A 14,719-nucleotide genomic window follows, 5' to 3' on the forward strand; every position below is an offset into this window, starting at 1 on the left:
GTAGGTTTGTGAAGCAAGGCTTCGTTGGAATTTTTTCTCTTGCCTTCACCGTTTTTGTTGTCTTTATTGTGTTGTTCATCATTTCAGATGTCAACGAATGCAATGATCACGCTTCTTGCTCTCAGTTGTGCGAAAATACCAAAGGTAGCTACATTTGCAGCTGTGACAAGCAGTACGAGCTGAGAAGTGATAAGCAGACATGCAAAGCTATAGGTAAGAGGTGATGTGATGAATTTCACGGTCGAAGTGCGTACAATTAATTGCGTTCAGGCAAAGAGCCGATGCGTCTGTACGTGTCAAATCGATATCGAATTTATTGGAGCTTAGCTGACATGCAAGATTGGAGTACATTCGGTGCTGCAGTGGACAATGCGATCGCCCTTGCCTGGGATTCGGTCGAACAGAGGATATATTGGTCTGATTTCAAAAGCAAAGCCATCTACTATGCTACGTTGAACGGCATGAACAAGACTGTGTTTCTGGACACAGGATTGGACGTGACCGAAGGTCTAGCCGTTGACTGGGTTGGTCGCAATCTGTACTGGGTAGATGGAAAGTTGCAGACTTTGGAGGTGGCCAATTTGGATCCGCCGCATCATCGAAGTGTTCTAATTAGTAAAAACATGTCCCGTCCACGTGGTCTGGCTTTGGATCCTCGCGACGGAATTCGGTTGATGTTTTGGTCTGACTGGGGCATGAAACCGAAAATTTCCAGAGCCAGCATGGATGGAAGCGACCCGACTGTCATTTTAGATGTAAAAATTTACTGGCCAAATGGTCTTGCGCTGGATTTGCCCACGAAAAGACTGTACTTTTCCGACAGCAAGCTTGACTACATTGAATATTGCAATTATGACGGCAAAGATCGATACCAAGTTCTAGCCAGTGAAAAAGTATAGCAGTTTTTCTGAAACAGCGACAAATTTATCGACGGCAAAACAATCGCAAAAATTCATTGCAATTTTTTTTTAGTATTTGTTACATCCGCACAGTTTGGCCGTTTTTGAAGAGATGGTCTATTGGTCGGATCGACGGTTGCAAAAAGTGTTTGCCTATAGCAAAGTGAAAGGTTTGCATACAAGAGAATTTTCACACACCTTTTCAAAAGTGCTGAACATACTGGCCGTTCACGAAGCTTTGCAACCTCAAGCTGAAAATTCTTGCCGTGGACAACCATGCAGTCATATTTGTCTGTTGACAACTCGTGCTCCTGGTTTCAGTTGTCAATGTCCAGTTGGGTTTAAATTGGATTCGACGTACAGAAATTGCATTGTCGGTACGTATGTGGTGATGATGATGATGATGTTGTTGTTGTAATTATTGCTGTGGTGTTATTGTTTGCAGAGGATAAACCGTTTTTGATGGTTGTAAAGCAGAATGCCATCCATGGTTATTCGCTTCATGAGATAATAATGTCAAACGGGTCTGCACAGCAAATTGAACTGGGTGGAATGATTCCGTTTTCCAGCTTGCAAAATGTCAGAGATTTGGACTTTGATGAACTGTCGTTCAGCATGTACTACGTGCAACTTCCTGTCAAGGATAAAATATTAGTAGCTCGATTGACTCGTAAAGCGTTCGTGTATCGTTCGCTGATGGACGGATCGAACAATACAATATTTTTGCCCAATTCACGTCCAGCTGATGCTTATTGTCTTGCTTACGACTGGTTGGGCAGAAATTTGTACATTGGCAACAAAGAATCATCCACAATCGAGGTGGTGCAAACATTTGGAAACAAATATCGTACAATAATTCTGAATAACAACGATTCCGAAAAAGGAGTTGTATTCCCTGTCTCGATTGCACTGCACCCAGTGATGGGGTATGTTTGTTTGTCTTATTTGTTTTTTTCACAATGTGTTTTTTCGATTGATTTTATCCATTTCTGCGCATGATTTGTAGTTGTTAAAAATGGAAATTGCATTCAAAATTTCATTCAGATTGTTATTTTGGCTGGACGAAGGTGGACCGAGCGTGGCACGAAAATTGGCCAGGGCTGAAATGGACGGTAGCAATCCGACTGTAATAGTCAGCTCTGATTTAGCTCGACTGGATTTTCTTACTATCGATCTTGATGCGCAGATGTTGTATTTTTCACAGTCAGAAAGAGGAGTGGTTAGTGCGAAGTTTTTTTTGGAAAATTTTTAATAATCTATTTTTGTTGTTGTTTTTTTTGCATTGCTTAATTTTTCCGCTTGTTCAGATAGAGCGATGTGATTACAATGGCGCCGGAAGAGTTGCCATTTTCGACAGTGGAGGTCTGTATCAGCCGTTGGGTTTGCAATTTTTTGACAATCAACTATTCTTTGCCGACCCGGCTCACGGAGCCGTCTTTTATGGAAATGTACCATTGACAGCCGAAGGAAATTACGATGGACAAATGAAAGTTAAAAAGTTGCTGGATAATCAAAATGACATCGTTTCAATACGTATATACCATTCAAGACCTTGTAAGTTCGATCGACAGTAGTTTGAAATTTTGAATTGTTAAAAATTCTTTTTATTACTGATTTATTGTTCTCTTTTTTTTCCAGTTGTTCAACATGTTTGTCAGACTAAAAATGGTGACTGTGAACATCTGTGCATACCGGTGAAAAGCCGCTTTCGTAAATGCGTTTGTCAAATTGGTTATCAAATGGATACAGTTACTGGTCAGTGTAAAGGCTTTGATTCGTTCTTGATGGCGACGACATCGCGTGAAATTTACGGCCTTCAGTTTGACACTAATAAAAATTTTGCAATGACTCCCATATCAGGTAAAAATGCTTTTTTTCATTTTAATAATGCCATTTTGGAGAATTGGTGTGTTGTTAATAATTAAATGGTAAATTTTCATTTTCCAGGAACAAAGTTGATCAGCGTTGGCGCAGAAGTGCGTACACGTAACGTATTTTTCGCTGACGTCGCTGGCAGTCGACGTGGCATCAGCCGAACGACAGTTAATGGTGGCGAGATTAAGCCCGTTGTTGACATGCTTGTTGGAAGCCTATCTGTGCAAAGTTTGGCTGTTGATTGGATCAATTACAATCTTTACTTTACCAGCATAGCATCTGAAGAGACAAATGTAGAAGTAGTTCGTCTGGATGGTCAGTATCGCATGATTTTATTTTCATCGAAAACGGAATTTATGCGTTCCATAGTTGTGGATCCATTGCAACGGTAAGTTGTGCGCGTTAACTGGCATCAATTTTGAGATGCTCTATTCTGTTTTGTGATGAGCTAATTTTGAAACTTAATCATTATTTAGCTTTGTTTACGTTGTGTGTCGAGGACAAAGGCCGAACATCCAGCAGGCAAATTTAGATTTCTCCGGACGTAAAGTGCTAGTTTCTCACAATGTCATAGAGCCACGAGATTTGGTAGTTGACATGAACACTCACCACATTTATTGGGCTGATTCACGTATGGATATGATTCAACGGGTAAAGCCGAGCGGTGGTGATCGCCAGATAATTCGACGCAATTTGCCCAACCCATATGGTATTGCAATTGTCGGCAGAAATTTGTACTGGTCCGACCGAAATTTGAAACGCATATTCGTCGCTGATATTACTAGCGACGGGCCGGACAGACCACCGAAAATTCTCCACTCGGGTCTAGAAGAGTTGGGAACTTTGGTTGCATTCGACGAGTCTGTACAACCGAAGTGTAGGTGTTTTTTATTTGATGAAAAAAATTAATGCTATAATTTTGTTTTCTCTCTCTCTCCGCCTTTTCTCACTCGTTTGTTTGTTTGTTTACAGCACATTCACCTTGTCAAATTACGGATAATCTACGTCGTCAGCCTTGTGATCAACTTTGCTTTCCATTGCCGAAGGACAACACTTACGCGTGCTATTGCGCTCGTGGAAAATTAGCCCAAGATAAAAAGAGCTGCATAGGCAAGTTTTTCTTTTCTACAATCCATTTGCCATATTTGCCTGATGTTAATGCTGCCTGAAAAATTACCCCACCTCATCTCATCTCATCTCATCTCATATCATTTTATATCTGTTTTTAGTTGTTAATCTTTTCTTCTAAGATGAAAAATTTACAATACTAACTATTTATGGACATTACTTTTATATATATATTTTTTTCTGCTTTTTAAGAGCCGTCAAGTTATTTGCTGTACATGAGCAATGCGCTGATGATTCAGAGTGCAAAGTTAGAGCCAGATATGACCAATGCATTGCCTCTTCGCAAAGATTATCCAAAAATGTTTGGTCTGAAACGGTTTGAAGTCGATGCTAATTTCAAACGAATTTACGCTTTTGTTGGTATGTATGGTCTCTGTTCGTGCTTCAAATAAATGTTTATTTATTTGTTTGTTTGTATGTATGTATGTATGTATTATTTCTTAGAGTATCCTGGTAGTCGATCAATTGTTTGGTTCCCAGCAAACATTCCGCAGTCGTTGCGTACGCTGGTTGGGCCAGATAAAATTTTACGTAAGTTGTATGCAATAATCCCAGGCACGGGCAGATCTTTTCTTTTCTTTTTTACTATTTTCTGATATATGTGAATGTTGTGTTCCATCAAGATGTGTAGCTGAAAGAAAAACGTTTGTTTATTTCTGCGTAGAAATTTGTTGACAATTGCTGATTTAGACGCAGACGCACAAGAAAAATTTAGCTCAGTGGAAGATATGAAGTTGGATTGGGTGACGCAGAAGATCTATTGGACCACTGGACGCACTGGACGTTTGTATTCGATAGATACTGACGGCCAGCATATTGTGGTGGTGGCGCGTGGCGATTGGCTAGCCGCTCTTGGCTTGGATCCTTGCAAGGGTTATGTATTTTGGAGTGATACAGGTTTCAAAGCGAAAGGCGGAGCTTATCAGCCGAGAATTGAAAGAGCTACCATGGCCGGTACAAACAGACGCGTGATAGTCAATACGGAAATTTCTCTAGTATCGGTGATGTCAGTTGATACGGAAAAGCAGACGTTGTATTTTTCCGATTTGAACCGTCTCAAAATTGAACGAGTTGATTATGATGGTCGAAATCGCCGTGTTATTCTTGAAGATATTCGGGCCACTGGCTTAGATTTGTACAAAAATTGGTTGTACTTTACCGATTCATCTGCAAACGGCATATACAGAATATACGAAAACGCGCCAACCACGTATGAAGCTGTGGTGAGAAATGCAAGAGCACCGTCAGTTTTGCGCGTTGTTGCCCAAGATGCGGACTGGTCGTAAGTTTTTCACCGATGGAAAATTTCATTATTTTCAGTTATCAAAATTGCTGTTTTTCAATCATTCTTTCTCTTTTTCTAGTAACCAGCGATGTAAAAATCTTACTAATCCGTGTTCAGTGCAGAATGGAGGCTGTGAGCAGAGTTGTCATTTGGCACCGGATGCCGCGGCGATGCACACGAGGGTAGAATGCGCTTGCAACAGCAGTTTCAAACTCGCAACAGATGGCAAACGTTGTGTGCTGAAAAATTCAACTTGCATCCCTCCGAATGATTTTGCCTGTGGATCTGGTGAATGTATACCGTACACATTAACTTGCGACGGCACACCGCACTGCAGTGATGAATCAGACGAAGAGACGTTGTTTTGTGTGTTCCGCACCTGTCCGGACGAGAATCGCTATTACACTTGCGCAAATCGTCGTTGTATTCTCAAGCATCAGGTTTGCAACGGTGAAGACGACTGTGGTGATTTTTCGGATGAAACTAACTGCGGCACTGCGGATATTCACAACTGTGGTGAAGGAATGTTCAGGTAAAATCGACAGACAAAAATAAATAAGCGACATTTTGTCGTTTGGTGATTGATTATTCATAATATTTTCATGCTTCAGATGTCCATCAGGTCTTTGCATAAACAATACTTTGATATGCGATGGAAAAAATGATTGTCAAGACAATGCAGCCGATGAAAGCAACACAACGTGTCCAGGATTGCCGATCAATTGCCGCGGTGCTAAACGGCGCTGTCCAAATACGAACATTTGCATAACGCCGGCGGATCTCTGCGATGGTCACAACGACTGTGGTGACAATGCGGACGAAGAGCCTCTGTTCTGCATGACTATGGAATGCGGCGCGCTTCACGTCCGTTGTCCGAATGGTCGTTGTATACCAGAAACTTGGCAATGCGACGGTGACAACGACTGCGGCGACGGTTGGGATGAGAAGCAAAACTGCGAACCATCCAATAATAAATGTGTGGTGAGTAATTTTTGTTCACATTCGACTGCAGCATGAAACTCGACTTGATTATTATAGCCGGTCAGCTTCTGAATAGTTTCAGTTTATTCGAATTATTGAGCGATTGCAAATGCATCATCGTCGTCGTTGTTGTTGTTGTTGCTGTGCTAAATTTTGAATATGATTTTGTTCATTTTTGTTTCAGGGTGCCTACGTGTTCCGTTGTGACAATGGACGCTGCATCAGTAGAGCGTTCATATGTGATGGCGACGACGACTGCGCTGACGGTTCTGATGAAGATCTACGCCACACTTGCGGTACGTTGGTCACGTTATAGTTTTCTTTTGTTCGCTCTTTGATTGTGATTCGACGTTGTGTTTGTTAGTCGATTCTTCAGTTGAAAAAATCGTCATCAAATTATGCATAAGCATTTTTCAGAACCAGATAACACTAGATTAACGCGATTTCAACAATTCCATGCATAAGATCCAATGAACAAGGTAGCTTTATTGTGTTGTACGTTTAGGAAATCGAACTTGCTCAGCGGATGAATTTGCATGCGAATCCAACCGAGCGTTGGGTCGATTTGAATGCATTCCGAAAAGTTGGGTCTGCGACGGCGAAGTGAACTGCCGTGACGCTGAAGATGAATCGCCAGCTTTGTGCGGAAATCGTCAACTGGCGCCTTGCAACAAGGGCGAGTTCCGGTGCGCCAACGGCCATTGTATTCACAATTCTTGGGTATGCGATCATGATAACGATTGCTTGGACGGGTCAGATGAGCCGGAGAATTGCAGTAAGTCATCTGACGGCGTATTTTTCACCTTTTGGGAGGAAACATTTATTTGCATTGATTTGTTGTTGTTTTCCATTTTCTACATTGTTGCAGCATACACGTCGTGCAGTGCTTCATACTTCCAGTGCAGAAACAAGAAATGCATTCCTTCGCAGTGGGTTTGCGATGGTCATAACGATTGCGGTGACAATTATGATGAAGAAAATTGCAGTAAGTTTCTTTTGTGTATGTGTGTGTGTGTGTGTGTGTTTTTGGATTTTTTATCCCACTCCCCATATTTTATTGTTTCAAAGATTAGATTAGAATGTATATGCTTGAGGTTTTTTATTTACAGCTCACACGGGTGATGCCGGTTGCATGAAAGGTCAGTACGAGTGTCATGATGGAACGTGCATTCCGGAAGAAAAAGTCTGCAATGGTCGTGCTGATTGCGAAGACGGCTCAGATGAATCATCCCTATGCGGTAAATAGAATAAAGTTTTCTTTCCATTCATTGATGAGAAAGCATTTTCATTGTCCAGATATATTGCAGTTGCGTTTGTATTGATTTATTTTTTTCTACGCCACACAGGCTTTTATTTGTACAAATATTCGCGTAGATTGACAATAGCTGGTGTTGTGTTTCTTTTCTTTTATTAATTGTATTTATTTTTCAAGGTATCAATGAATGCAAAAGTGCTGCAAAGGCACTGTGTGAGCACAAATGCGTTGACAAGCCGATCGGCTATGAATGTCAATGTTTGCCAGGTTTTCGACTTGATCAAGGCGACAAAAAATCTTGCATAGGTAAGTAAATTAAATTACTGAAAAAATAATTATGAAACTGATGATGAAACTTGTGCAATATTTGCTACAGATATCAATGAATGCGAAATTGACCTTCCACCTTGCAGCCAGTACTGTATCAATAAAATTGGATCTTTCAAATGCGCTTGCAATGAAACATATTACGAAGTGGCTGCAGATTCGCAAAGCTGCAAACGAATAGATGAATGTACGTTAAATGATCTACTACTACTACTACTTTTTAAATTTGAATTTGAATTTGATTCTTCTTTTTGACTGACTGATTTGTTTGTTTGTTCTGCTTTCAGCAGTGGAACCGTTCTTGTTGTTGGCGAATCGTTATTATATTCGCAAAATAAGCATGGACGGTCAAAACGTACGTCTGGTTGCTATGGGATTTGAAAATATTGCCTCTTTGGACTACGATTACAAGGAACAGAAAATTTACTTTGCCGATATTGGACGACAGAGAATTTATCGTCTGCCAATTAGCCAACAAGAGCCAGAAACAGCGGTACAAAATGCGGAAGAGGTGATGCGTCATACTGTGTTCGGAGTTGAAGGTTTGGCTTTGGATTGGGTTGGTCGAAAGTTGTACTTTTTGAATCGACTCGAACGTACATTGCGCGTCTGTGAACTGGACGGTCGCTACAGTCAAGTTCTTTTGGCCGATCGATTCACACAACCCAGAGCTTTGGTCGCCTATCCCAAAAAGGGATATCTCTTTTTCACCGAATGGAGCTTATCGCCGTACGTTGCCAGAATTGGCATGGACGGGACAGATTTTGTGAAGTTGGTCGAACGTGACATTGTTTGGCCGAACGCAATCACGGTTGACTATTTTACTGAACGCATTTTCTGGGGTGATGCTCACTTTAATGAAATTTGGTACATGAAATTTTCTCTTTTTTCTTAACACTGATTGATTAATTTTTGTCCATCATCTCTTCATTTCTCATCATGCAGGTACATGGACATGGATGGAAGCAGAATTGAACACATTCCTGTCAAATTTGCTCCGCACATATTTTCATTGACACAATTTGATGATTACTTGTACTGGTCTGATTGGAACATCAAATCCATTGTTCGAGCTCACAAGCATCGACTGGACGACGAAGTTGTCATTTTGCAAACTGTACAATTGCCCAACGATTTGCAAATTGTCCATCCCCTGGATCAGTTGAATTGTACTACTACCATTGCTGCTGCTGCTGCTGCTGCTGCGGCGGTTTTCAAAATTGAACGGCAACGATAAATTTTCATTATTATTTTCAGGGACAAATCCTTGCGGTTCTAACAACGGCGGTTGCAGTCATTTGTGTTTGATATCCCCAGGCGGCAATTCTTATCGCTGCGAATGCCCGCAGTATTTTATACTGCTCAACGACAACAGAACTTGCATAAGCAATTGCACCGCTAATCAGTGGCGATGCGGTGGCAATGATGACGTAAGCTGAACGTGAAATTAGTTGAATTTTGTTCCAAATTAATCAATTTCACCTTCTCCTAGCATTGCATTCCTCTATTGTGGAAATGTGACGGTGAAAAAGATTGTCAAGATGGATCGGATGAGCCTGAATCATGCCGTAAGTTTTACTGTTTTGTTCTATTCCATTTAATTCGTTCTGCATGGCGAGTTTTGCATTTGCATTTTCAGCACAACGCATTTGTTTGGTCGGTGAATTTCAATGTGACAATCACAACTGCACAAGACCATTCCAAATATGCGATGGCATTGATGACTGTGGTGACAACAGTGACGAAAGAAACTGTGGTAAGAAGATTATTATTTTTTTCTGTTTTTATTTGTAAAATATTATTATGCACCAACTTTGTTCGAAAAAAACGAAAAAAAATATATATCAAAATGCAAATCTTTTCAGACGCACCATGTGACCATTGGCAATTCAAGTGCAACAATACGGGCCATTGTTTGCCGAAACGTTATCAATGTGACGGCGACAATGATTGTGGTGACAATTCGGACGAATCTCCAGAAATATGTCGTGAGTTGGCTGTGATTGATATATTTGCTCAGTTTATTGTGTCGATTATTGATATGTGCGACAAAGGAAAATTAATTATTGTTCAGAAAATGTGAACAACACTTGCACCCCGGAGCAGTTCAAATGCAACAACGGCAAGTGCATTCCGAAAGCTTGGTACTGTGACGCGGACGATGATTGTGGTGATAATTCCGACGAACCAGCTTCTGTTTGCAGTAAATAATTGTGCAATTATTACAATTTTATAAGAATAATGAAAATATGGTCATTTTTGTTATTTGTTTTTCAGTTGGTCAAGCTTGTCCTCGTGGTTGGAGTCACTGCATATCTAGTTATCGTTGCATTCCGAACTGGGCATTTTGCAACGGGCAGGATGATTGTCGTGACAATTCGGACGAAAATTTGGAAAGATGTCCAACGTGCGATGCATTCGGTGATTTCCAATGCTTGACCAGCGGTCGGTGCATTCCAGCTCGATGGATGTGCGATTTTGAAAACGACTGCGGTGACAATTCTGACGAAGAAGATCCATCATGCTGTAAAACAGTTGCATACTTTTAATTGTATTTTTGAACGAAATTTTTTTGTTTTGTTTTGTTCAGTGCACTCACCTGTACAATGTTCGGAAAGTGAATTCCGTTGTTTGAGTGGAAAGTGCATTCGAAAGAGTTTGATTTGCAACGGTGAGATGAACTGCGTGGATGGTTCGGATGAAGCTGGCTGTGACAAGCATGTTTGTCCATTTGGAACTGTATGTTATTTATTGTTTATCATTATTATTGTTCTCTTATTTTGCTTTTCTTTTCCAACTGCAGAAAAAGTGTTCTGATCATACGTGCTTGAATGAAAAATTGTTCTGCGATCGTCGACCGGACTGTAGCGATGGTTCGGATGAAGCGAATTGTACAGACAAATGGCGTCGTACTTGTTCTCCTCATGAATTTTCCTGCGCCAACGGTGTGTGCATTCCTCGGAAATTCGTATGCGATGGAGACAATGACTGCGTCGATGGAAGCGACGAGAACAATGAATTTTGTCGTATGCTTCTCATGATTTGTTTTTTTTAAAAGAAATTTTAAATCGCACTCTTTTACCAGAAAATTATTTAAAAATTAATTTCTATTCCAGTGGAATCCAAATGCGATCCACCTTTGAAATTTCGATGTCAATTCAGTCGCATTTGCTTGTCATTTACGCGTGTCTGTGATGGCTCTTACGATTGTGGTGATTTCGATGTATCCGATGAAGGAATTCAATGTCACAATCCGACGTTCCAATGCGATGAAAATGGTAAAAAAAAATTTTCACTTTGTTCATTTCTGTTTCTTGAAAGCAAGAAAGCAGAACAAAATACAATTAATTTATAATTGAAATTTTCAGCTTTCAAATGTGCCACGGCTGGCATTTGCATTCCACCGGAAAAAGTATGCGATCACGTTGACGACTGTGGTGACCGTTCAGACGAAGATGGCTGTCGTAAGTTGCTCATACAAGAACATAATGCAGTGCAGTGCAGTGCACTAGAAATGTGCAGTGTTGAATTTAAAAAAATTAATAATCATATTATTATTATTATTTCAAGCCGGTGGTCACAGATGCGGGGCAAATCGCGGCGGCTGCGAGCACACGTGTACTGATCTCCCACACGGTGGTTATTATTGCTCTTGCAATGCCGGCTTTCGACCCAGCAAATCCGACCCCAAGCGATGCGAGGGTAAGCCAACGGCGGTCATTTTCCATTTTCTCGTTCACTTTTCTTTTGAACAATCATCATCGTTCAGATATTGACGAGTGTGCAACTTTCAACAACACGTGTTCACAAATTTGCGTCAACAGAAAAGGCTCATACGATTGTCTGTGTGCCAAAAACTACACTAGCGCTATACACATCGGTGACATGCTTGGCAAAGATTGTCGTGCAGAAGGTGATTTTATTTTTCCGTTTCAGTATTGAAAACAGCTTTTCTTCTTTAAATCTTTTAAAATTGTTTTTTGTTTTCTTCCAGGCGATCCTGCTGATCTATTTCTAGCAACCAGTAATTCAGTGAATATGCTTGAGATCAGTCGTCAGCGCAATTTGTACAGCAAATCCATAGACGCCGAAGCGGGTATGATTATTGACGTCGACTACAATCCTGTGAAACGTGAGCATTTGCTGCAGGCTTTTTTGTCGCTTTCCTGTTAACATATTTATTGAATTTGATCGTAATGTAAAAAATATGAATTCATTTTGTCCAGGATTGATGTATTGGATTGACGATGTCAACGGGCAGATTTGGTGGTCGTCAATTCCAGTGGGAAATCAAACCCACAATGGCGCTAGTTTGGACGTGGACTTTTTGATTAATACGGCCGAGGATCACAGTATTCTGGGTCCGATGAATTCACTGACTCCATTAGCGCTAGCCGTCGACTGGGTGACTGGAAATTTGTACATCAGCGCTGGTGATGATGTTGTCGCTCGAGACTATGTCACTGCTGCATCACGTCGCATGAAACGGTCTACGTCGAATAAAGAAACGACGTCGTCGATGCTGCCTGGTCACATTTTTGTCACCAGAGAAGATGGACATTATCGGAAAACGATCGTCAACACGGGTTTTCAGATTCCTATATCCATTGCACTGGATCCTGAACTTGGTCAGCTTTACGTAGCCGATACTGGAGACAAGCCAGTTATCGAAGCTCTATCGTTGGACGGCAGCGTTCGCAAGGTAATTTCATTTTGAAAGGGTTATTTTGTTGTGAAATTTTTGGCTGTTTTTTTGTGTTTGTTTTTTTTTCAATCTTCAGAATAGGATCAATTTTACGCAGAATAATAATGGATGATTTTTCCCCTAACTAACCAACTAACTAACTAACTAACTATTCATACGTACGGTATGCAAGCGAAATGATAACATATGAAACCCACAAACACGCATATATTTTGACAATTAAGAAATGCTGGTTTTATTTTTAGGTGTTGGTAAATTCAATGCTATTTTCACCAAGATCACTGACGATTGATTATGCAAAGCAACATCGCATATTTTGGGCATCACCGAAATTGGGTCGCATTGAAAGTGTTCTTCCGGATGGTTCTGATCGAGTTGTTGTTTCAAGCGATGCCCATCATGCATATTCAATTGATTTATTCGAAAATTGGATCTACTGGTCAACGAAAGATTCACCGCACGTGTATGTAGTGGATAAATTTGGCAAACAGCAAAAACGAATTTTATCCACCATGACACGACCGATAACCGTTTTGAAAATCTATCACTTGTACAAGTACAACATATCTGCTGAAGGTAAGCAGAACTTTATCTGTCGTTCGATTGAATGAATTTTCCTTTCTTTTTCTTTTTTTTCTTCTTCTTCTTCTTCTTCTTCTTTTCAATTTATTATTTAAAGGATTAAATCCATGCAACAATGCTCAATGTTCACATTTGTGCATTTTGGCTAATAATTATCAGCATCGTTGTTCATGCCCTGACATGGACAATTTACCGACACCGGATGCTTCTCTTTGTCAAGCCGGTTTGCATATTTATTGCTTTCTTATTTTTTTTCTTTTTGCATCAAAAAATCCTAATCAAATGCGCGCCAATTTTTTTTTAGAAATCATTCCACCATTTACACGTCCATCTCCGTGTGCTTGTCAAAATGGAGGCTTGTGCAAATTGGATGGTAGTTGTCTTTGTCCAGAAGAATTTGATGGGCTAAATTGTCACATTCGTGCAGCAGAGTCCAAGTATCCAATTTCGGATGAAGGAAATGGTTTGTCATTGTTCTTTGAACAGTTTATTCACGCGCTTGATAGACTAATTTACTTCACACTGATTGATTTGTATATTTGTATAGCTTTTGGTGTAATAGCTGCTTCGTGCATTGTATTTTTGGCTTTCACTTTGCTGATCATTGCAACAGCATATGCTGTTTACAAGCGACGAATATTGTTTTTCAAGTAAATGCTAATTGTAAAGTAATGATTGAAGAAAAAGTTTTTTCCACCGAATTGTCTATTTCAGGAAGAAAGAAGCAACTAGTTCAGTCAGTTATCATGGAAATATTGTCTCATTTGAAAATCCAATGATGCATGAGCCTGTAAAAAAATCCGGTGATGAACTGACCATTCCAGAGTACAGTCCAGTTCCAGTGCTTGGAAAGAAGCCGATCGATCCGAAATCGTTCCATTTTGAAAATCCTGTTTATGCAATTGAATCGTCTCTATATGCAACTGCATCTGAAAATGGAAAGAATCAACTAGACGTTAATAATGATGCAAGTGACGACAACGAGAGTAGCAGAAGTTCCATTTTGGACATGCCGACAAGTTTGCCAACCGCCAAGGCATCTCTTTCTAACATTGGTATGTAATGTGTGATGTTTTAATATAATAATGATGAATTTTTTTTCTTCTCTGTTTCTTTCTCTTATTATTATTATTGTCATTGTTATGCTTGCGTGTTTCATTATTTTATTTTCTACAATAATAATTTCAGGTGCATCTGGTATGATGACGATGGATGATGTAAAATTGTCAGTGAAGCAGCAGAAACGTTGCTTTGATCCAGCACCAGCGGACACGGATCATGATGAAGCACATCTTGTGCGTGAAGCTGCTTCTGAAGAAATATCAGATGTTTAAATTTGTAAATTTTATAAAATAACAAATCAACAAGCAAAACAACGTTCAACAATACCAATCTTTCACTCCACGCACAGTTTTTTTCTATTTCTTTTTTTCCAATTGCCAAGACTTTGCAATTCCCATTTCTATGTATATTTTATTATTATTATTATTATTATTATTAATTTGCACTGATTTGATAATGTTTTTGCAAAGTGCCATTGCGCTCAACTATTGATTTTTGGTTCACATGTTGTTGTGGCATTATCGACCATTTATGTTGAGTTTCTTCTTTCTCCTCTATTACTATTACTACTACAACTACTACTACTACTACTACTACTACTACTACTACTACTACTACTG

General features: G+C 40.0%; 1 protein-coding gene across 1 annotated transcript in view; it reads left to right on the forward strand.

Annotated features, from left to right (window-relative positions):
• The window catches only part of Tsp_10139 (putative Low-density lipoprotein receptor domain class A), a 28,720-nt gene extending 14,349 nt beyond the window's left edge, over positions 1-14,371 (forward strand). Inside the window, exons 29-67 of the mRNA XM_003373251.1 lie at positions 88-213; positions 271-893; positions 973-1,276; positions 1,345-1,825; positions 1,944-2,118; positions 2,207-2,453; positions 2,538-2,759; positions 2,847-3,162; positions 3,251-3,651; positions 3,747-3,928; positions 4,142-4,262; positions 4,593-5,184; positions 5,267-5,719; positions 5,799-6,168; positions 6,353-6,464; positions 6,674-6,943; positions 7,037-7,153; positions 7,278-7,406; positions 7,601-7,729; positions 7,800-7,937; positions 8,038-8,617; positions 8,696-8,919; positions 9,008-9,180; positions 9,243-9,318; positions 9,390-9,506; positions 9,616-9,738; positions 9,825-9,953; positions 10,028-10,276; positions 10,341-10,489; positions 10,554-10,695; positions 10,867-11,028; positions 11,119-11,214; positions 11,520-11,663; positions 11,745-11,882; positions 11,977-12,452; positions 12,701-13,031; positions 13,342-13,687; positions 13,752-14,092; positions 14,226-14,371. Coding sequence (XP_003373299.1) covers positions 88-213; positions 271-893; positions 973-1,276; positions 1,345-1,825; positions 1,944-2,118; positions 2,207-2,453; positions 2,538-2,759; positions 2,847-3,162; positions 3,251-3,651; positions 3,747-3,928; positions 4,142-4,262; positions 4,593-5,184; positions 5,267-5,719; positions 5,799-6,168; positions 6,353-6,464; positions 6,674-6,943; positions 7,037-7,153; positions 7,278-7,406; positions 7,601-7,729; positions 7,800-7,937; positions 8,038-8,617; positions 8,696-8,919; positions 9,008-9,180; positions 9,243-9,318; positions 9,390-9,506; positions 9,616-9,738; positions 9,825-9,953; positions 10,028-10,276; positions 10,341-10,489; positions 10,554-10,695; positions 10,867-11,028; positions 11,119-11,214; positions 11,520-11,663; positions 11,745-11,882; positions 11,977-12,452; positions 12,701-13,031; positions 13,342-13,687; positions 13,752-14,092; positions 14,226-14,371 — 9,650 coding nt within the window. The remainder of the gene's footprint in view (positions 1-87; positions 214-270; positions 894-972; positions 1,277-1,344; positions 1,826-1,943; positions 2,119-2,206; positions 2,454-2,537; positions 2,760-2,846; positions 3,163-3,250; positions 3,652-3,746; positions 3,929-4,141; positions 4,263-4,592; positions 5,185-5,266; positions 5,720-5,798; positions 6,169-6,352; positions 6,465-6,673; positions 6,944-7,036; positions 7,154-7,277; positions 7,407-7,600; positions 7,730-7,799; positions 7,938-8,037; positions 8,618-8,695; positions 8,920-9,007; positions 9,181-9,242; positions 9,319-9,389; positions 9,507-9,615; positions 9,739-9,824; positions 9,954-10,027; positions 10,277-10,340; positions 10,490-10,553; positions 10,696-10,866; positions 11,029-11,118; positions 11,215-11,519; positions 11,664-11,744; positions 11,883-11,976; positions 12,453-12,700; positions 13,032-13,341; positions 13,688-13,751; positions 14,093-14,225) is intronic.
• Positions 14,372-14,719: the final 348 nt, after the last annotated feature.

This window comes from Trichinella spiralis (genome assembly GCF_000181795.1).
Source record: "Trichinella spiralis strain ISS 195 chromosome Unknown Scfld6, whole genome shotgun sequence".
Classification (NCBI taxonomy): Eukaryota; Metazoa; Nematoda; class Enoplea; order Trichinellida; family Trichinellidae; genus Trichinella; species Trichinella spiralis.